The 23,207-nt window shown below is 39.9% G+C and overlaps 1 protein-coding gene and 1 pseudogene across 25 annotated transcripts in view; both read right to left on the reverse strand.

The window, feature by feature from the left end:
• ak7b (adenylate kinase 7b) overlaps positions 1–23,207 on the reverse strand; it is a 157,022-nt gene that overhangs the window by 96,375 nt on the left and 37,440 nt on the right. For 22 of the 25 annotated variants that reach the window (XM_077555289.1, XM_077555284.1, XM_077555288.1 and 19 more), the window contains 2 exons: positions 10,859–10,949; positions 324–401 (listed from right to left, as the gene is read on the reverse strand). In XM_077555289.1, coding sequence (XP_077411415.1) covers positions 324–401; positions 10,859–10,949 — 169 coding nt within the window. The remainder of the gene's footprint in view (positions 1–323; positions 402–10,858; positions 10,950–23,207) is intronic. The other 3 variants (XM_077555292.1, XM_077555308.1, XM_077555307.1) reach the window with 1 other exon arrangement.
• Positions 18,528–19,422, reverse strand: LOC144056627 (methyl-CpG-binding domain protein 3 pseudogene; annotated as a pseudogene).

A 23,207-nucleotide genomic window follows, 5' to 3' on the forward strand; every position in this document is an offset into this window, starting at 1 on the left:
TACACTATCAGTGACTCAACAGGAGAATTGTCTTTCTTTAAATGATCACTTGCATATACTCCATATCACGTGTCAAGATCTGGTCCTCGAGGGCCTGAGTCCTGCATGTTTTCAAGGTTTCTCTACTCCAACACACCTGATTCAATGATCAGAATCATTATCAGGCTCCTGCAGAGCTTGCTGATGAGCTTTAATATGAATCAGCTGTGTTGAACGTGGGAAACCTCTAAAACAGGCAGGACTCAGGCCCTCAAGGACGTTGACACCACTGCTCTATAATGTAAATTTGTAAACTTTCTATTGGCCCAAAAAGTGCAACCTACACTCAGGTCCTGTTTAAGGAAGGCCTCTTCAAAGGGTTTCCTCTGGATCTTCCCAATTCCGAGTGCACAGGCAATGGACTGATGAAAAACAAAATTGAATGTTATTTGACATTCATGCTCTTTCATTCCAGTATCTCTAAACCAACATTTAAATTACAAGACATAACATGAAAATTGCTTACATGTTGAAAACTAGGGGTGTGCTCCAAAAAATTGTACGACAATATTTCGTATATATAATCGTTGTGGGCCTCATTACAATACACATATCGATACGCAGGCGTCAAATAACGTTAAATAGGCAGTTAAAGCAAGGTTGCTTGCGCAGGAACAGCAAACTCTCAAGTTTCACTCATGCACAAACAGCAGGTGCGGGGGGATGGAGGGATGGCTGTTGGGAGAGCGGCTTGCATTGTACTTAACAAGCAGTCTTTGAAGTCAATTGCCTTCAATTAAGTCCAGTGTTGCATGAGCGCATTTGCAATCAAAACATTTTTTCAATCAAACAAAAAGGGGATTTTTAACCTCAAACAAATTTCAATCAAACAAAAACGGATTTCAAATTAAAAATATATATATTTGCAAACAAAAAACAAAAAGCAAAAAAAAAAAAGAAGGTTTGTTTTGTTTTTGGTTTTTTTAAAAACGTAGCAAGTTTTTAGGTTTTGTTTGCAACTCCTGACTTTTGGTTGCAAATTGGTTTGGCAGTTGCAAATCTATTTTGCGGTTGCAGATATGTTTTGCGGTTTCAAATCTGTTTTTTGGTTGCAAATCTTTTTCCGTTTTGTGTGGGTGGGGTATTAAACTCAACCGATGATAGAAGCCTTTTCATTGGCCAGCTTGGAAGCCGCTGCGACAACGTTCATTGGTCAGCTGCCTGACTCTTCCTGGCTCATACTACAGTTGCCGCCAGCATCGAGGTAAATATTGTTTTTTTTTATTTACTTTTCTGTTTTAGTTATATCTTATATTTATCTAAAAGCAACTCTAAATCTATCATTTATCCAGTGCTTTGGTCTAACCATTAGCGTAATCACTCAGCATTGCTTAACCATGTTAGCTAGTGTTAACATTTTACTGTTTCAATTTATATTTTAACTGTTTTGAATTTAGTTATAGCTGTGTAGATGTAGGTATAACTATGTTAACTCAATTTAACTTGATGAATAAGTCTTTGTTCTCTTCCCTGGGAAAGGAATGTGTAATAAGGTTCCTGTGATTTATCCAAGGAGTATATGTTTAAAAGTGCTGTCAGAGTTTCTGTTCGTCAGTCATCCGGTCTAAGGTTCAAGGACAAGCTGGGTCCACATCAATTTTCCAAAAGCTGGGAGTGAAATAGGATATGTGCTGTCGGAAGTCTTATCTGTTTTTTCTCCTACACTCTTTTCCAAGGACTCAGGAGGGAAGGGAGGGGAAAAATGATATCCTGTAAATACTGTTTGAAATTGTATAAAGGTGCTGTGAATCCGATGAAGGATACACATTTGGAGGAATCACTAATTGAGTGAGCTCATTGTGTCTTCAGAAACTTTATGTAATAAAAACCTTGCAAGGAAACCTCTTCACAGATCTCAAATTCAGATTTTTATTTAAACACGCAAGAAAACAAAAACCTGTTTTCTAACAGATGATGACGCCCGACGTGCGACGATTACAGGTTGCGGCATTCCCGGATGGGCGGAATTTCTGGCGCCATATTAATTGTACGGTAAGTGGATACGTTTATCCACGTAGAGAAATCCTGTCTATTTGGAATCGCTGCAACCGGTTTTTGTCTTCTAAATTGACTAAATTGTACATGAGATCTGAGTGAACAGGTATTAGTAGAGTTTGAAGTCGTTCGGTTACGGAAACTGAGGGACGCGAAGTCCTTGATCTTGGATTTTGGTACGACATTGAACTATACACGTTCGTGGTGACGAAAGTCTTTGTTTACGGAAGTATCGTCACGTTGGATTATGCGCATCTGAAGTAAAGAAGTATTAAGAGATTTTTCAAGAAGACAGGTTGAAGCAGCAAGTTTGTTGAAAAGACGTAAGAGTTACGCCGCTGTCAAGGAATCGCTAGATCCGGATATATTTATTTTTCGCGGAAGCGATATTTTATGTTTGTCTGTAGTTATTTTTTATTTTTTGGGGGAATAATGAGCAACGTTGTTGAAAATTTTTAACCTATTGAACTGTGGTACCACAAGTGAGACGTCACTGAATTAACAAATCTTAATACGACTTGAATATAATAATAACTAAGGGGGTGAATAATTAATATAGTAATGGAGGGTGATTTTGACCGCGACACCGAATGGTTTGACCTGCATGTACTTCCGGTTCATAGTCGGAACTTGTTGTTGGATGCACAAGTTAAGAATGCTTGCGAGGTATCAATCAGAGCTATGCCTGCAAAAGATAGACATGGAATGAAAGTATTATTGAATGATTGGATGAGGACTGGTTGGTTTCCGCCGTTAACTACCGCGGTTTGCTTAATATCTTTGATAAAGGCGGTAGAGTGCGTGTGTGTAAAAAAACAGCATTTGCTAGACAAAGAAGTACGAGAGACGTTTGCATTTTCTCCAAATGGGAGGAGAGTCAGACGAAACTGTAAGAAAGTGGATCAAATGATGATTAATGCTAGAATGTTGGCTATGGAGTTCGGTAAAATTCGCTTGGATGGCTATGATAGGGAGTCAAATGTATTTACAGTAGCTGCTTCCCCTACATCTTGGATGTTTGAAGTAGAGATTAAATTCGTGATAATTCTGTGATTATTATTTATTGCTCCTGTTTGTTTACTGTACAAATCAAGTTAAAAAAGTGGGGGAATCTGAGTAATGGGGACGATCACTACCGCTACTAATAAACTTTTCTAGATATACAAAGACACTAACAAATGGAAAATAGTAGACAATTTGTCTTTATAACACTGTGGAGAATCAAGGTAATTCAATTTCAGAAACAAAAATGGTTTCCTCCACTTTCTGTTTAGTGTCAACGTCTGATTTATGGACATACACTAAAGGTTATCAAGTCAGTTCACCTGATAACAGATTGCTCTTGATTTGGTTCTGAATGTGATGATGGGATTCAGCTGCTACTCAGTGGAGGGTCAGATCTATTCTAGGGGGGAGAGAGGGCCAGCCCAAAACAGAACATCTCCTAAACTATTTGCCTTATTTTCTTTTCCAGTAGAAATTTTCAAAAATAACATTATATAAACAATGTGTACCACTTGCATGCTTGATTGGTTTTTACTATGTTTAATAATTAAAAATAGGAAAAAAAATAAGCGTTCCTTGCATCTTTCTATTTTTCTGAATGTGGCCCCCAGAGGAAAAGGTCATATAAGTGAATTTGTCTGTACAAAAAAAGATGTGTCAAGTTTCTAAAAGTCGTTTTAGCCATATTTTAGATTGTTCTAGATATTTTATGGTAGTATGCTGCATATGCATGGAAACAATTGTAACATTTTTTTAATGTCTATAACATCCTCTTCCTTCTTTTAAATGTGGGGTGGAACAGCTATGAAGAGAACTGGGGTGTAACCTGTCAGTACTACTGTGTACTCCATGGATTGGAGGAACATGGCTTGATTAAAAACACGTTCCAACTTCAAGTACTTTAAAACAAGTTCTCCCATCACAAACAAGCTCTGGTAAGACAACGCCATTTTTATGACATATCTATGCATTTATGTCACGACATAGCATGCACACACTGGACGTGGCCTTGCTATTACTTTTTACATGGCACTTGTTTGAATGTGCAAAAGGTGTATTTCATCCCAGTGAATCCAAATAAATTGCATTTAGATTTTGTCGTTTTATTCTGATGGAGGTGTTCATATGAAACATTTTCATTCCCTTTGGTCATTTAGTTTTATTCTAGTCAGAATACATGGCTCCATGATATTATGGCTAATGAAGTAATTTACAGAAAGGTTTAGATGAATAATTGATTTTATATATTTATATATATATACACACACACACACACACAAACAGTCAAGCCAGAAATGATTCATACCCCCGTCAAATTTTGTTTTAAAGTTACTTAAGTTACCTTTATTCAACTAGCATTTATTTTCCTCGATTGGAAATGACACAGGTGTCTCCCAGAAGATAATAAGATGTTGTACAAGTGGCATCATTGTGGGAAAAAAATATTCCTCAGCTTTTATATATATTCGAACAGAAAGTGGCATATCCAAAATTATTCTTACCCTTCTCAAAAATGTATAGAAAATTATGTATTAGCTATTACAACTAATGAAACACATCCTATAGTTGCTGATCAGCTTTTTGCATGACTCGGCTGATATTTTACCACATTCATCTTTAGCGATGAGCTTTTTTTTTTTTCTTCCAGAATTCAAGTCTGGATTCTCTGGACAAAACGTTAATATTTTTGTCTGCAAACCATTTCTTAACCACTTTGCTGCTTTGGGATTTTGTCATGCTAAAATGTCCACATATTCAAAATTCGCAGAGGGGTATGAATAATTGTATATACACAACTCACAAAAAGTTAGGGATATTTGGCTTTCAGGTGAAATTTATGAAAAATGTAAAAAGTTCACACTACAGTGATATCAATACATGAATGTAGGACACTTTGAGTGGTTCCACCACACTGGAATCCCTCTCTAAGTAGAAGGATGCACTGGGGATTTCTTCATCTTAAACAATTGATTGAAACAACAATGGTGGGTAGCTCACAACCAGAAATTTCAACGTCTCAATAAATCATGTGCCCTTGAGCATCAATTACAGCTTGACAACGACGTCTCATGCTGTTCACAAGTCGACTCATTGTCTGCTGAGGCATGGCATCCCACTCTTCTTGAAGGGCATTGAGGCTCTGGGGTGCAGAGTTTCCAGCCTCTACACGGCGACTCTGCTGATCCCACAGGTTTTTCATAGGATTTAGGTCTGGAGAAAGTGCAGGCCATTCCATTTGAGGCACACCAGTCTCCCAACAGCCATTCCCTGATGATGCCACCTCCATGAGCTGTATGTGAATTTTGCCGTTAAGCTCTTTGTTAGAGAACAACAACTTGTGCAAAAAGTACTGAAACATTTAACAGTTGAACATGTGCATTCAAAAGCTTAGAGAAGGTCACATTAAGTTCACCTGTAAAGGTTTGTATGCATTTTAGGCTTGTCCTAAAATTTCACCCAAAAGCCAAATATCCCTAAATTTTTGTGAGTACTGTATAGAATTTAATGTAAAACATCGTCCAGTATTTTTCTTTTTAATATAATGTGATAATTTCCGACCTTTTGACAGGTGCTACTTTGGGGGAAAGAAAGTATAATATTGTGACAGTTTTAAATCTTTAGATCAGTCCATTTTCTTTTTCTTGGCGTTACTGTAGCTTTCATGAATTAATTTGACATTCCAGATCCATCAATATGAAGAGCCCCTCCCTTTGGACCATGACAGTGAACAGTGCACGGGATCATCGTATGTGCCATCCAATGCTCTTTGTCAGAGGAAAGACTTGCTACAGCAAATAAATCCAACCTCTTATTCCTTCAAATCTGGTCAGGACATCTTCTTGCAGGCTCTCAATGTTGCGGTCTAGTGGGCAATCAAAGACGTTGCAAACTTGCAGATTGGTCCTAAGATTTATTACATTTGTTTATGTCACAGATGAAAATAAATTCTTATGCCAAGCAGTTTGTCTTGTATTTTTAGAAAACTCAGCATATGAATTTTCCACAATTTTCCTTCAATAATAAAGCCTTTTGCAGTTCAGGTAAAAACAGGGGGAATGTGGGACGGACTCTCTGAGACGGATGCTTGTGGGCCTGCACCACCTAGGGAACGGAGGAGGCTCCTCCATTTTCATCTTCTGATTTCACATCTTAAATATTAAAGAAAATATAAGTAGCTTATAAGTGACAAACATACAAAGTAGGTTTTTGTTTTTAATCAGGTAAGCTGTGTTTGACATGATTTGTAGAGTTAACAAACGATCAATAAACAATATAACAATCACAGATTAAAGTTATTACAAAATATTTTAATTCCCAACTATCACAAATGTAGGGGAAGCAGCTACTGTAAATTCAACTCCCAGTCCTGCTTGTATGTGAAGCAAATGCAATGGTTTCTTTATGAGTAAAAAACAACAACAAAACTTCATACTAACAGCTATCCCAGTGAGCCATATATTTGTGTGTTTTGACTACCAATAACATAGCTTCATGAATGTGTCAGGTATCTGACTATCAGAGCTTTCTAGCTAGCTGGCTAAGCAATGCTGAGTGAGTGATTACGTTAATTGGAATGGTTAGACCAAAGCACCGGATAAACGAAAGATCAAGGTTTGCTTTAAGATAAATATAAGATATAACTAAAACAGAAAAGTAAAAAAGAAGAAGCAATATTTACCTTCTATCATCGGTTGAGCGGAGGACCCCGCCCACACAAGACAGAAAAAGATTTGCAACTGCATAACATATTCGCAACTGCAATCCAGATTTGCAACCTAAAGTCAGGAGTTGCAAACAAAACCTAAAAACTTGCTTGCAAAAGTAAAAAAAAAAATACAAATTCAATTTGTTTTTTTCTTTGCAACATTTTTTTTAAAATGTGAAATCCCTTTTTTTTATTGAAATTTATTTGAGGTTGCAAACCCCCTTTTTGTTTGATTGAAAAAAAATTATGATTGCAAATCTCTTTTTTTGTTTGATTGACAATAATGACACACATTTCTCTCCATACATGAGTGCCTTGGGTGTTTTGTTTGCATTGTAGCCAACTTATTTAAAAAAATAAAATAAAGTGTGCGTGTGAAGTCTGTTTTAAAAACAGCCCATAGTGATTGGATATTGTGTCTTGCTAAGAAAAATCAAAACAGAGGAAGAATACAGGTAAATATTTATTTACTTATAAACTTAATTTTAACATGGTACATGTTTCAAAATGTACCATTTTTTCTATATTTTGTTTAAAAACAAAAGGAATGTGTTACATGAAAAAGTGCTGTTATTATTTCCCCAAACATTTCAAATAAGCACATTTTAGAGCTGTAATTTTAATACTTTGATATTTTTACTCATATCAGGTCATGCCTATTCATAAATTTTCCCGGTGTGTCTGTGAAAGCTGCTCCTTGCTCTGCAGTGCGTGCACATTTAGACCAGGCATGCCACTTGGTGGTAAACCAGAAGAGCTGCTAACAAAAATTGTTTTGCCATCCAGCATAACATAACATACATAACAAACATATAATTTAGGTATACATTTAACTGTTACACTAAAAATGCAAGTAAATTAATGTAAAATATTGGGATATGTATCACCTTGAAGATCATATATTGGGATACATATGTATCGCGATACGTATCGTGTCATGAACCCTGTATCGTGATATGTATCGTATCGTTATCATAGGTTATTGGCAATACCCAGACCTATTGAGAACAATGGCTCCACATGCCAACCATGAGTGGCACTGATGCAATTCTGGTAATTCCTCAGTGTCACTCATCAATGACTTGCCAATACAGTGAGCCCTCACTTTTTGCGGGTGATACATTCCAAGCCCGCCCGCGACCGGTGAATTTCCATGACGTAGAGGTAGTAAAAAAACTAACAAAAATTGTTTTCAATAATCGCTAATACTGTCTGTCACATTAATAATGAGCTCTTCTTGCAAGTTGTGTAAACAAGCGGCTACTTTGAAGTAAATTGCTTTCAATGAACATTCTACTTCTCCTGTGAGTGCCCATACACGCGATGTGTGTGTCTGTGTGTGTGTGTGTCTGTGTGTGTGTGTGTGTGGGGGGGGGGGGGGGGGATATGATACTCATTTTAATTTTTTCTTAAAAAATAATTCAGGAGAGCTCAGTATTGTTCATTCGGTAATTTTACTGATTTGACAAGTCATCATCATTGCTCTCTCTTTCTTTTTTCTTTTTTTTTAAAATTTATAATTTTTTATTTTTTATTTATTTATAATTTTTTATTTTGTATGTGGTTCAGTATGTGCATGTACGTGTGTAAGTGTGTGTGTGTGTGTGTGTGTGTGTGTGTGTGTGAAAGGAAGTAGGAAGTATGGGGCCACTCGCTTTCGTGTCGGAACTGCCTTCTGAGGGGATAACAAGTCTTTTTACGCACAAAGCAATTTAGCTATAGCGCCAAGGCCGCCGTTCCATGCACGATCCATATCGTTGCATGAGAAATGGCAACGAGCAATCGAGCAACAAATGGTGCACGTCATTGTTGAAATCCGTTCTATCCGTCCGCACCATAACATGAGTTATAAGCGCGCACACACATCACCAACACCAAATGCCAAAGTCGAAATTATACTTTATCGAAATAGTACAATATGGCGGGAGTGAGCGGACTGGAGTAGTAGGCAAACATTGGAGGTTGTTGCTGTTGCTCGGCACTTTCGCTATTGGGGATTATATTGACAAACAAAAACCCACTTCCAGTAATGCTAATAAGTCAGTCAACGTTTTAAAATTTCTCATCCATTGTCAACAGCACGGGCGTCCATCATTGACAAATTGGCAGCATTCCGTCAATATTGACGGAATGCCCACCTCTGGCACTAAGAGTATTCTGTCGGCGAGCCTCCTATCATTGCCGCAGACCACAATTGGCTTCTTCAAATTTGGCTTACTATTCCTTGCCAATTTCCTTTTCAACTGACTTCCTGACGATTGACTGACTCAGATCAGGCAAAACTTTAAACATACGCTCATTTGGCGGCCCAAACAGCTGTGAGTTCAACATTTGCAGAATTTACCAGATTGTGTACACATTGGTGTTTACTAAATCGGGCTGAAGTGGTGAGGTCAATTTTATTAGGTGGATAGAAAGTTTCCATCACCGGTTTCCAAAGATCATATATTTTATTTTATTCTATTAAGTTCTCATTCTTTGTTGCGTCTTTCCCAGTATTTATTTTCCACCTTTGCTGTATCTATTTTGTATCTGTAAGTCTCCATTGAATATTAAAGGGGACATGAAAAAAAAAAGCTTTTTTTTTAAAAGGTTTTTGATCATAATATACATTCCGCCACCCTGACAAAGTCCCCAGAGTTGTGAGGAAAACGACCAATGTTTCCCTTGTCTATGGCAGTTTGTGTCAACACAGCTCAAACAGCACTCTCAAATGGGCTGTTTTAGCAGATCGGTTTAATACGTCACTAAACCCACCTTTTTCGGTTTTATACGACACTAGCTCAGCGCGAACTCTACCCTCACAATTTTCAACCCCTCCCCCACCCTGGCTGGCTTCTGCACGCTGGCTGCAGAGCGGGGACTGGCTGGTTTCTGCACGCTAGCTCGTAGAAGCCTCTCCGTAGCGAGGCAGGCCCCACACCGCCAGCTCGCGGAAGTCGCTCAGCAGCGAAGCAGGCCCACGCCGCCAGCGATGGACGTTCGCAAGAGAGCAGGGACTGACTGAGTCGCTCGGCAGGTCTCTGCCCGCCAGCTTCGGAAGCAGGAGAGTAGTAGCAAAACGTACAATATCTCGTCAGCTTCGAAATCAATTCAATTTGTCGCCGTCTTGACTCATCATACAAGCCAATGAAAGTCATGTGTACTTCATGGACAGTCGGAAAACTGTTTCCTGAGAACGTTACACCCAATATGTAATGCCTTCCACTTCAGTAGCCTCACATGAAGTCAACTCAATAACTCCTCCACCATCTATGTACAGAAAGCATATTTATTTTGTGTTTATTGCATTTTACTGTGTAAAAATGTAATGTACTGTGAGGGAAAGTGGTTCAGATAATGGATGATGGATGGATGCATCCAATCGCATGATGGACCCATTATTTATGTCTGGGAGGTTGGGTGTGGGTAGACCAATGGTGAAGAAACATGTACAGCAGTACAGGAGGATGGGTTGAACAATGCTTTTGTAAAGTAATAGCAGGAGGTGGGGTGCAACATAAAGTAATTTGAGCTTACGAATGGCTGCCAGTCTTTGTTGACTTATTTGAATTTTCGTGGTGTGCTGATCGAGGGCGAGTTGCTTGTCCAAGTTTACTCCCAGGTATCTGAAAGTATCTGTGTCAACTGCGTGTGTGTCTATGATGATGGGGTGTTGGGGTGAGGGCAGGTTGAACCATATTTCTTTTGTTTTATTTATATTGATTTCAAGGTGGACGGCTGTGCTGTATAGAACTGTATAGAAAGTATATACAGTATAAGGTATATAGTTTAATAAAAAAAAAAATTTTTTTTACATATTTTTATTTATTTTATTTTTTTAAATTATTTGATAAAATTCAATTTAGAAACAAAACTTGTGATTTCATTTACAAACAAATTCGTAAGTTGAGGACTACATGTATATTTTTAGCATATTAAATTAGCAATAGAACATACTTTTTGGCTGGTGCTGTGTTGATGTGAGTGTGCAATGCTATATGATAGAATACAATTGAATCAAGCGGTGTCTGGGCACTCAAGCAAGATGACGGTTTTTCTTATTTTCTCAAAAGTTGTCATTTTAAAAGTACGACGATTCTGTCCGACAGTGACAATATGCAACATACATACCTTAACAATGTCCTCCATGGTGTTATTGGAATAGTCCACAGCTACCAAGTAAAAGGGCTTGGGCTGATGCTCAATTATTTTTTTAACGACACTATAATGAGAAGGGGGGAAAAAGAACATTACAGTAAATAGCACACAGAAACACTTTCAAATTTATCTTTCAGACCAGTGATTCTTAACCATCCAGTGGGCCGCAAAGTAATTTCAGTTTTGTATCTCTGGGCCGCACGAAAATTCAGCTTTGTACACATGTAGCAGGATATAGAATATTCCCCACTACCACTCCCCGTGTAGTAAAAAAAAATCTGTCCACATTGCCTATAACCTTGCCCAGCAAGCTGAAATTGTGTGGTATTTGTTCACAAATACGAGAATCCATCTTGTAATGCTCCTGATGATACGTCAGTTGTCAGCACAACTTTACTGCGTCGTCTCGCTCTCGAGTCACAACACAACGGTCTCAATCGCTCCACCCTCCTTTCCAAGTATCCTTCCATCAATCGTGCTCATTTACAATAGTTCCGTCCTCCCAAATCAGAAACACAATGGATCACCACAAATACATTTCAATGGGAAAATAAATCGTTTTACACTAATATAGAGGAATGGACGCTGCAATTAATTCTGTTCTTGCAGAATTACTCACCTTTTCCTTGTTGAATGTTGGACAGTGATAGAGGGCTTTGTGCATTTTTATTTGGTAAAGATGTTCATGCGAAGACAAGTTTGGCAGGGATTTAGATGCCGATCAAAGGAGAGTGTCACAGCTACAGATTCGAGAGCTTGTGTTTGGCGATTTGTATCCGTGCACTTAGAAAATATTCCCACGATATGGTTGTATTTTTTTTTACGACTATGGATCTTCAATTACGCCTTAGGTAAGTTGATTCCGGCATTCTTTGCTTGTTGGGCATCTTTTTGGGTTCAGTGATTACACATAAATAAATGTCATTGATGACCACATTGTGTCATGTTATTTGATAATGATTTTATAAACCTTAACTGGATTTAATATATTTATTAAATACAAACAGTAATAAGTCAACATAAATCATAATTTCAGAATGGGCCCAGGGCCATTTTTTTTATAGAAAAGTTGGGCTCCAAGGTAAAAAAGGTTAAGAACCCCTGCTCCAGACTATCATACTATGTACGTACGTACTATAAAGCCGCTTTTCCATTACAACTACCTTGCCCCGCACCTCCCCAGCCTCTGTTGCTTCTCCATTACGAACAGGCAACAATCAAAAAGAATGGAAAAGGAGTGGGATCAACTGAACTGTACACTGGCTGTATGCAGGGTTCTACCATAAGACTTCACGAGTGGCGAGTCTCTGTTATTGGTTTTACGACAATTCAAAAAAAAATATTGTCGTTGCATGATGTGGCGACATCGCAAATTGCAGCCCATCAAATGCACAGAGGCTTTCACACAGACAACTCAATTTCTGGATTTAAGCTACAGTTACTACTAATGGGATTATATCTCAGAGTTTTACTCTACAGAGAGGCACAAGACAGGGATGCCCACTGTCCCCTTTATTATTTGCAATATTTATTGAGCCACTTGCATTAGCCATACGCCAGGAAAGAAGGATTCAAGGAATTTACTCTGGGGTAACAGAACATAAAATTACTCTATATGCCGATGATATTTTACTTTATTTAGAAAAGCCTGCTATTTTGTTAGGGGAAGTATTTAACTTAATAACTAAATTCTCACAGTTATCAGATTATTCTATTAACTGGACAAAATCAACACTTCTACCTATTACAGAAAATTAATGAAACCCTGCAAGCCAGGACCCACACTACTCATTTCCTATAGGTAATTTAAAATACTTAGGCATAAAAATCTCACCTAAATTAACTGATATAATTCATTTAAACTTTTCTCCACTTCTGGATAACATTTATAGTGACTTGGAGCGCTGGAATAATCTTCCTATTTCTCTAATAGGACGAATAGCCACCATTAAAATGAAAGTTTTACCCAAAATAAACTATTTTTTCTCAATGATTCCATTTAAACCTACGGCTAACTGGTTCCAGTTGTTGGACTCAGCCGTTACAAAATTTTACTGGAATAAAAAAAAAGCAAAGATTAGTCTATCTACTCTTCAGAAAAGTAAATCCAAAGGTGGTCTAGAGGCACCAAATTTTATGTACTACTATATAGCTAACCAGCTACAATACATCATTCTATGGGCACAACCCAACAGAGATCCTAACTGTTGGCTGGAACTAGAACAGAAGGATTGTAATAACCTCAGACTTCTAGATTTACTCTTTATTACAACATCGATTAAGCGACATAATTGTTTTAAAAACCCAATGATTTCCACCACCCTGACTGCCTGGTGGAAGGCACTAGAAATTACAAAAGCCCAAGTGGAGCCCTGTGGGCTTTCTCCCCAATGGCATAACCCCGACTTTTAACTTAACAACCAGTCGTTTTATTTAGGTGTGTGGGAGCAGAAAGGAATTACACATCTCCACCATCTCTTCTCAGATAATATGTTTATATCATATACATCCTTGCTCCAAAAATACAAAATAAAAAACGGAAATTTTTTACATTATCTACAAGTTAAAAATATGATAAAGAAACAAATTCTAACACTTCGGGGTACGCTCCAACCGCCTGTTTTAGCTAAAGATATTACCAAGCTTTCTCAGACAACAAAAAAACTTTCAAAAATATATAAGTTACTTTCATATACTGATAAAATGTCTTTACCCATGTCGAAATGGGAGACAGACTTGTCTATAGCTCCGGAATCTGACTTTTGGATTCAAGTTTGTGAAAACGCATTTAAAATGACAAAACACACAAATTTACAACTTATCCAATATAAAATTATTCATAGAACATACATTACTCATACATACATAATGAAGAAAATGGGACTCTCAGACTCCGACATTTGTCTCCAGTGTTTACAAAACACTACAGACACTTATTTTCATGCTTTATGGTTATGCACTCCGGTTATGTATTTCTGGACTTAAGTCTTAGAAAAGCTTTCCGCTATCTTGGACTGTAGGATACCTTTATCTCCAAACTTGTGTTTGCTAGGTGATCTAACAACAACTGACTTACCACATAAACAATTTGTACACTTGTAGCCCTTACTATCGCCAAAAAAACAATTTTTGTTAACTGGAAAAATAAACAAACTCTGAATATCGACCAATGGTCTAACCTCCTCATAAATCACATTTTTATGGAAAAAATATCTGCCTCAAATAAAAACATAATATCAAAATTTATAGAAACATGGTCTACGTATATAGAATATTTTAACCTAATTCTGGTTACTCAATTCTGCCTGTTAGCGAGAGCCACCAGATCGTGATAACTTACATTGATGTTTCTGTATTTGGCAATTTGTAACTAATGGTTGTGTTTTTATAGTCAGGAACCCAGTTGCTGCCAACAGGATCGAGCAGATTCACCTCCAATGGGCACGAAGGGTTAATATTCGGATTCACTGCATGCCAAGGAAAAAAAAAATAAAAAATAAAATCTTCCCATGATATGGTTGTACTTTTTTTTACGACTATGGATCTTCAATTACGCCTTATAGTTTACGGATGCACATATGCAGTTAGGTATACGTGCATTTTGTTTATGAGTACGAATATGCAGTTACGTATATGTACATTTTATGTACAAGCACATGCCTCATGTTAGGGGTATGTGGCACTTTTGCACCCATTTTAACTCCATAAAGAACTCCCTTGAGTGAATCACAACTATCAATCTGGCAGCCTCGTTTGTTTAAAAAGCACAACACAAAAACACACAAAAAAACAGAGAAGTTGATTCCGGCATTCTTTGCTTGTTGGGCATCTTTTTGGGTTCAGTGATTACACATAAATAAATGTTATTGATGACCACATTGTATCATGTTATTTGATAATGATTTTATAAACCTTAACTGGATTTAATATATTTATTAAATACAAACAATAATAAGTCAACATAAATCATAATTTCAGAATGGGCCCCGGGCCATTTTTTTATAGAAAAGTTGGGCTCCAAGGTAAAAAAGGTTAAGAACCCCTGCTCCAGACTATCATACTATGTACGTACGTACTGTAAAGCCGCTTTTCCATTACAACTACCTTGCCCCGCACCTCCCCAGCCTCTGTTGCTTCTCCATTACGAACAGGCACCAATCAAAAAGAATGGAAAAGGGGCGGGATCAACTGAACTGTACACTGGCTGTATGCAGGGTTCTACCATAAGATTTCACGAGTGGCGAGTCTCTGTTACTGGTTTTACGACAATTCCAAAAAATATATTGTCGTTGCATGGATGTGGCAACATCGCAAATTGCAGCCCATCAAATGCACAGAGGCTTTCACACAGACAACTCAATTTCCGGATTTAAGCCAGCCAGAGACAGACCCAGTGAGCAGTGCACGCCGCTTGCAATTTTTTGTTTACCACAAGCATCACGATTTCATCCAATTGTACATATAAAATTGTAAATATAAACACAATATGTATGTATGTATGCCCGTGTAAAGACGTCTGGTCCGCTCGCTCTGACCAAAGTAAACTCTAAAAGTGCCTGTTAATAGATAAAATTCCACTCACTTTGGTAGCAGACGATGACTAAACCACAAGAATGACCTCAACGCAAAAGTCAACCAGAAGAGACCACAAAGGTTGCCCAGAAGCAGTTAATGCTGGATGCTAGCTTGGCTCAGTCCGACACCGGGAGCAAAATACTAATGCTAACACAGCCACGTAAGTTTCTAGAAGAATCTGGACGTGCACAAAGAGACATTATTGACTCCCAAACACGCAATTAGGCTTCTAGTGGAGAAATTATTAGGAGAATCGACACATTGGAGGAGGGAATAACCGCTGCGGGAATGAATAGCGCCGAAGACCAGGGAGCTTGACCAGACTCACGCTCCGGCAAAGCTGTGAATGAGTCTGGATTTCCAGGCTAACAACGAAGCCCACTCCAAGCCCATGCTAGACCAAGTGGTGCCCATATGGGCCCCAACTGTACGTGTTCACTGGGACTTGACTATGTGACGTTAGTGCAAAAGGTCTATATTACTGATATAGTAGTAGAAAATAGTAGTAGCAATAGTAGTAGTAGTACTTTGCAAGTGGTTTGCAGTCAATTGTGAACCTTTCTTTTAAGTGTTTTTTAATTTTTTATTATATCTGTTACAGATTGGGGGAATTAAAATATGGGAATACTGTGATAGCTCTTGGACCAAATGACGCTGAATTAATGCCAAAGTTCAGGAACACTTGAAAGCTTCAAAAGCAACATTTCTTCAAATGAGGACGTTGTTGAATTTGAAACGAACAGCAAACGTTTTGAGAATCATAGTGAACAGCTGATGTCTCATACAGTCTGCAATACTGCCAAAAGTTGGACTGTCATGCAGAAAAGGACCAATAATCTGATTCTGGAGAAAGGCACCATATATCAGATTTGGAGGAAACAAATCAAATACTGAGATGGTTTTAGATGTTTGCTGTGAAGCAATACATTGTCAAACTAAAGCAGACATTGTTGACGGATCTGATCCGTGTAGTGATCTTAAAGGGAAATTGGCAGCTTGGGCAACAAAACACATTCACATAGTGCATTGTCAGAACTGTTAACAATTTTAAGGCATTGTGGCCTAGACTTGCCAAAAAAAAATCAAAGAACCCTTCTGTCAACCTTAAAATCTGTGCGGTCAGAGAAACTGTAGATGGAAGCTATTACTATTTTGGAATTGCAAATGCTATTCGTTCAGAGCTGTCTCGTGAATCACCTCCTATAGCTGACACTCTAACCCTGCGGGTCAACATTGATGGCATATCCCTCTCCAAAAGCTCAAAAAATGAATTGTGGCCAATTTTGGCCAAAATCGAAGAAGGTCTGAGATATGATGTATTTGTCATTGGACTGTATGAAGGCCCCTCAAAGCCTCCTTCTGTTTGTGATTACTTGAAGGGTTTTATTGAGGACCTCAAATTAGTCATTTCTGAAGGTTTAGATTATGACGGAAGACATAATATCGCTCTTCCAGATGCCTTTATCTGTGATGCACCTGCTTGTGCCTACTGGAAAGGTATCAAGGGCCAATACCGGCTACAGTGCCTGTGAACACTGTGTAGAGCACGGGGTCCATCTAAATGGCAAAGTTGTTTTTCCTGACTTGAAGGAACCACTCAGAACGGACTTAACATTTCAACGTAGGTGTAACGAGGGACATCATCGTTGTGACTCACCTGTACAAGAACTGGGAATAGGGATGGTTTCAAGCTTTGTGCTTGACTACATGCATTTAGTTTGCTTGGGAAATGGTAGGAGAATTATCGGTCAGTGGATCAGTGGGCCTTTAAAGTGCCGGCTTTCATCATTCACTATCACAGCGATCTCGGGCCACTTAGAATCAATTAGAGATTATATGCCAAGGAATATTTCGAGAAGGGCATGGTCCTTCATATGTGGACGGTCATAGTGTTTGGAGTTGTTTCTGCAAGTTCCATAACAGCAGTGTTTACTCTGCATGTTTCTTGTTTTCCGGAGATGAACAAGAACAAAAGCGATACTAGCATGGCTCGTCTGCAAGCGCGCTTCTATGTTGACCCCCTTCCGGTTCACGCTGCTGAAGTCACGTAGCCTTGCGGTCTAAATATAGCATTCGTGCGGTACACCATTAGGGGTGTCCCAATCCAATCTTTGAGATCTGTAATCGGTCCAATGCAACAAAACAAGTATTGGCTTGCATTGGACTGGATCTAAAATCTCAGATTTTACCACTCGTATACAACCATTCTATTCCATACTCCACTTAAGGACTTTTATCCCGAAGTGAACGTCACAAAAACATGTCGCAAAAGTGCTAACATAGTAACAAGTCGTAGTGAAAGTTGGTGGTTTAAAGTAATTTATTGATACTCCAGTGGAAGTTCACTGTAAAACTAACCTCACATGACAAAACAATTACACCTATTGAATGTCAAATACATCACAGACTTTGTTTCTTTCTTAGTTTTTGTTTGCAAAAATCGCTAGCTCAAAGCTATTGAGACACTAGGGATGGGCACCGAAGACGGTACTTTTTGTGGTATGGACCGATTTGGGTCGGTACTTCCTAGCACTGATTCAAAAATTAAACAGTGCCATGTTTTGGTTCTGAAGCACATTTTTCTAAGTTGTGACCGTGTGGGGGTAGAAGAGTTGATTATTTTCCATGGCACACTTGAATGCCACACTATACCTACACCAGCATACTGACGCAGGATTTCACAAGAATACATTTCCGGGTTTGCAAACGAGCGAGATTTTTGCTGCGCCAAGCCAAACGATTACAGTTTATGAAGTACCACAGCCTCCGTGCTGGGCGCAGCTGAAAATGTCCCCAGTTCCCTGCAATAGCAAAAGCTTGTGGCCAAATTGTAGCAAGCATTACAGACCACATGGGGTACATTAAAACTATTCATTTAAACCCAATTATTCTCTTTGTTCATTTTTTTTTTTTTGCTTTTTTTTTTTTTAATGAATAGTGTGCGGCACCCGACAGAGCTCCTGAAACTTAGAGCACCTTTAATTAAAAAAAATATATAAAAATTGTTATTTTATTTGAGTTGAAGTAGTGACAAAAGAGAAAAAAATCCTCCCGATTATTGATGACTTCAGTTGTGGTAAATGACGTCAGAAAAATCAGTCAGCACCGGTGGAATGATCACAGCCATTTTGTGTACTTTGGCTAACTCCTCCTTTTCCACCCGCTCGGCCCCTCCCCCTCCTCCTCCTCTTTCTTCTCCTCCTTTTCTTCTTCTTCTTCTTCTAGCGTGCTGGGTGGCTCGAACACAGCGGCGTCCTCGACGCGAGCCAACATATCCGCCATGAGGGCTTCCTCGAGCCGCCGCCGCACGCTCTGCACGAGGTCCTCCCTGCTTCCTTATATCTTCATCCGTCACCACAAATGCCTTGCAGAGAGGCTGGGTGGTGTTGAGCCATACTCCCGGGTTCTTCTCCACGGCCGCCGTGAGCTGGCCCGTGACGGGGGCGGGGCTTGTGTGGAGGGCGCTAGTGATGGCGGTCAGCAGCGTTTTGTCGGAACTCGCAGGGCCCACACCTTGTAGGCCTCTGGGAAGGTCCATGGTCTTCACCAGCTCGTCTGCAATGTCAAAGGCACTTAACCCGCTCAGCTTCCTCTCCCAGAACAACTGTTTTGGTTGGTCCACGGCCCTCTGCGGGTCCGTTTTCACCTTGTTGCTAGGGTTTTTTGTTACTTTGGTCACCGGCTGCTTGAAGATGGAGGTCGTCTGTCGAACGGGCAGTGTTGTGTTCAAGTCTGGCTTGGCCCGGATTTGGTGGCTGTGCCCACTTCGCTGGACTTTGGTAATAAGTAAATGTGCGGCACGAGACTGGCTGGCCTCCTCCTTGTGAAAGTTGTTGGCTGGAGCACGCACTGTGTGTGGCTTTGCGAGGACACGCCTGACTGGCACACTTTTGCGTTCCATACTCCCAAACGTCCCCGTTCGTCGTGCAGGCCGGCTCTTCAAAAGTGGCAAATGTCAACTAGCAAGCTATGCTATTCTCTTTGTTCATGTCATGCCCTGTTTCAGCTGTCGTTTTTTTTGTTTGTTGTTGCTATATATATATATACCGAAATCATCGCGCGGCAGACTTTACGTCAGGAGTGGCCAAGTTCGGTCCTTGAGAGACACTATCCAGACTGTTTTCCATGTATCCCTCCTCCAGCGCAGCTGAATCTAATGATCAGCTCATCAGCAAGCTTTTCAGAAGCCTGATAACGATCCTGATCACGAATCTCTCTGCTCTTGAGGACCGAACTTGGCTATCCCTGCTTTACGTTCTTGAAAAATAGATTGATAGCGACTTCTACTTTCTTTGTAACTGTGAGTGTTTATCTTATTGCCTGCTCCTCAGAGTTCAAGACGTACACAGCAGGAACAGCAAATAAAACTATGTTAGGACAGGTGCATTGTCGCACATGTGGAGATAGCAAATGCTGTTCCCACCATATACTGACAGTAAATAAAACAAAATTGTGAAAGCAGAATGCAATGGATGTGAAAAGGTTCGATAAAGACATCCCTAAATTAAACTTTTATTGAAAATAATCTGCAAACTCACCAATCTTTGTGAGTAAACAAATCAGCAATTTTTAAATAGTTTATCCATGGTTGAAATAAGTCTGATGCTTTTTTAACATGTTTGGCTGGGAGGGCTCCAGCTGGGAATTTAAAAAAAATAAAAGAAAAAAAGAACCATAGGGGCTCTTGGACACAATTTTGAGAACTATTGCTTAAAGTATTTTGCTGAACGTTGTATTTTGCTGAATGTTATGTTTTTAACTGAATATAGGACAATGTAGAAGCGCAGGGAGGCTTTCTCATGTGACGAATTTCAAACCTGTGATGAGGATAAAGTACCACCTACACCTCTCTGAGGACTGTCCCAGAAAGTAAGCCTCCTGAACAAGAGACATAGGAGCTACAGTACGATACGATACGATACGATATACTTTTATTTTCCCGTGGGGAACTTTTTCCTGGACTCCGTCCAGCTGCAGTTTACAGTAAAGAAAAAAAACAACAGAATAGAAAGAGATGAAATTAAAATTAAATAAGAAGTGCAGCATTAAGTAGAAGACGTACCAGAAGTCTTCACAGAAGTATACATGTGTAGAGAAGTACATACATGAGGACTGCACACACCCATATACACACACACACTCTATATATATATATATATATATATATATATATATATATATATATATATATACACATGAGTATGTACAGCACAGCTGCATATATTGCAATATTCCACACACACAACATTGCACCATATATCTTATTGCACTGAGTTAATGTCGGTTGTTAAGCAGTTTGATGGATGTCGGCAGGAATGAGTTCTTGTAGCGGTTCAGCCTGGTTCTGGGGGCCCTGAATCTCCTGCCGGAAGGCAGTAGCTGGGACTCATGATGCAGAATGTGAGTCGGGTCAGTAACAATTTTCTGTGCCAGTCCGGTGACGGACCGCTCATAAAGCATGTGTAGGGAAGGATGATTCCTGACCCCCATGATCTTCATGGCAGTCCGCACCAGACCGGCAATCTGTGACCTTGACTGCACAATCAGGTTGCCGTACCAGGCCGCAATGCCGTATCTGATGATACTTTCCAATGCAGCCCGGTAGAACAACAGCATGATCCTCTGCTCCACTCCATAGACCCTAAGTCTGCGTAGGAAATAGAGACGCTGTTGGAGTTTGGAGCAGAGACTTCCAACCAGCTGAGTGTGTTGTCAATGTGGACCCCCAGATACCTGTATGAACCCACCTGGCTGATGTAATTGTTTTTAACTCTTTGACTGCCAGACGTTTTCAGAAAAGGGATGCTGTCAGTGCCAGCCGATTTAAGCATTTTGACTGATCTTTCAAGGTCCACAGAAAATTTTGTGTTTGGACTATGGAAACACACATACTACCAAAGATTGGACTCTCATCTTTAATCAGAAAAAAAAAAGTTTGTTTCTACCTTATTCCGTTTTTCAGTAATCAACAATAGAAAATGGTTAGTTTCACTCAAATGCTCTGTTTTGAAACAAAAAACGGAGAAATCAAGCATTTTGTGAAACGATATTATTTCATGCACTGTAGTGCATTTGAGACCTTTTTTTTCTCCATGAATGATGCCACAAACACCTAAACAGTGCTTTACTTCTGTAAAACACTACCGCCAACAATGAAAAAGTGTTTTTTGATAGCAAAATACATTTATTTACATTCAACAGTGTAACAATTTGGCAAACTATTTACAAATGTGTGCAACCGTGGTACTATTTACAATTGTGTGGATGTTTCAAATACAGTTTTTCTTTTTGTAACACTCCCCTGCGTGCAAGGCGACGCAGCAGGATTTGCACAACAGATTAGTTTCACTGCGATGGCCCCTTAGCGTGCAGACGCTACACTTTCTTGCTGGCTTTTTTTCCCGGAGAATAGCAAGTATATACTGCAGTGTGTGTTTGGCCATGTTGGCATCAAGTCTACTCTCAGGATCATGATACGGTGACATTACGGTGGTGTTACGTCTGGCTTCCTCATGTCCTTCAGTTCCTATACCGAGTGGTTGATCCATCTTATCCGCTCCATTCATGGTGGCATCGTAGTCCATAACCAGTGTCTTCTCCGTGATCAGACTGTACCCACTCCTCCGATTAATATGCATTGGACTCGGGGCACTCTTCGTCGTCCGATTGAACGTCCGCCTGAGCGTGCTTGGTTGTGCTCCGCGTTTTCCGGCGTTAGCATCGCTAGCCGGTGAGGCTTTATGACGTGATCATAGCCGCCGCGTCAACGCTTCCAACTTCGGCGTCAACCTCGGAGTCACCATCATCATCATCGTCGTCATCAATGTGCTCTTTAGCATTGGTGGATGCTTTTCGTCTTTGAAAAAAATGCTCAAGCGTGAGCTGCTTGCAACTGGTCGCCATTATGGCTTCCTCAGCCATTGTCCCCTTCGCCTCACGTCTTCTACTGACGCCTACCCAATCATGTCCAAAGAGAGTCATCGCTGCCATCTAGGGGCCAAAAATAGGCATTATACTAACTAGATCTGCTTGATACTTTCAGCACAGCTGGCCAAGGCTTTCCTCCACCAGTTTCCCAAAAAAACCAACAACTTGGTGAACGTCTTTTAACATCTTTGGCGCTCCTCCGTAGGTTTTTACTAAACGTCATTTAACGTTTTTGGCAGTAAAAGAGTTAATGACGACTGGCCTGTGGTCACCAACAGTTTTTGGATCAAATATCACCTCCTCTGTCTTCCCCACATTGAGCACAAGATGATTCTGGTCACACCACTGGACAAATTTCTCTATTTCTGAGAAATAGTCCAGTGGGCTACCGCCGGCCTGCAGCAAGCTGACGATAGCTGTGTCATCAGAGAACTTAATGATAAAGTTCTCTGGGTGTGATGTCACACAATCATTTGTGTACAACGTGAAGAGGACCGGGGAGCTGACGCAGCCCTGTGGGGCGCCTGTGCTTATCAATCTGGGTTCCGAGAGGGAGCTGTTGACCTTGACTTGCTGTGTGCGCTGTCAGGAAGGAGTGATACCACCTCGAGATGTACGAGTTCACATTCATCTCCTTCAGTTTACCCAAAAGCAGGTGCGGCCGCCGGGTGCCAGCTCCAATTTGCAGTGGTTGAGGTCCCCTAAAATGAAAACCGGGGCCTCCGGGCACCGTCGCAGTTGTTGTTGAATGCAATCGGAGATGAAGGCGTGAACACTATGGCGCAGGCGTCCCGGTGCTCGCGGCAGGCTGAGGTGAGGC

The sequence above is a fragment of the Vanacampus margaritifer genome, chromosome 1 (genome assembly GCF_051991255.1).
Source record: "Vanacampus margaritifer isolate UIUO_Vmar chromosome 1, RoL_Vmar_1.0, whole genome shotgun sequence".
Classification (NCBI taxonomy): domain Eukaryota; kingdom Metazoa; phylum Chordata; class Actinopteri; order Syngnathiformes; family Syngnathidae; genus Vanacampus; species Vanacampus margaritifer.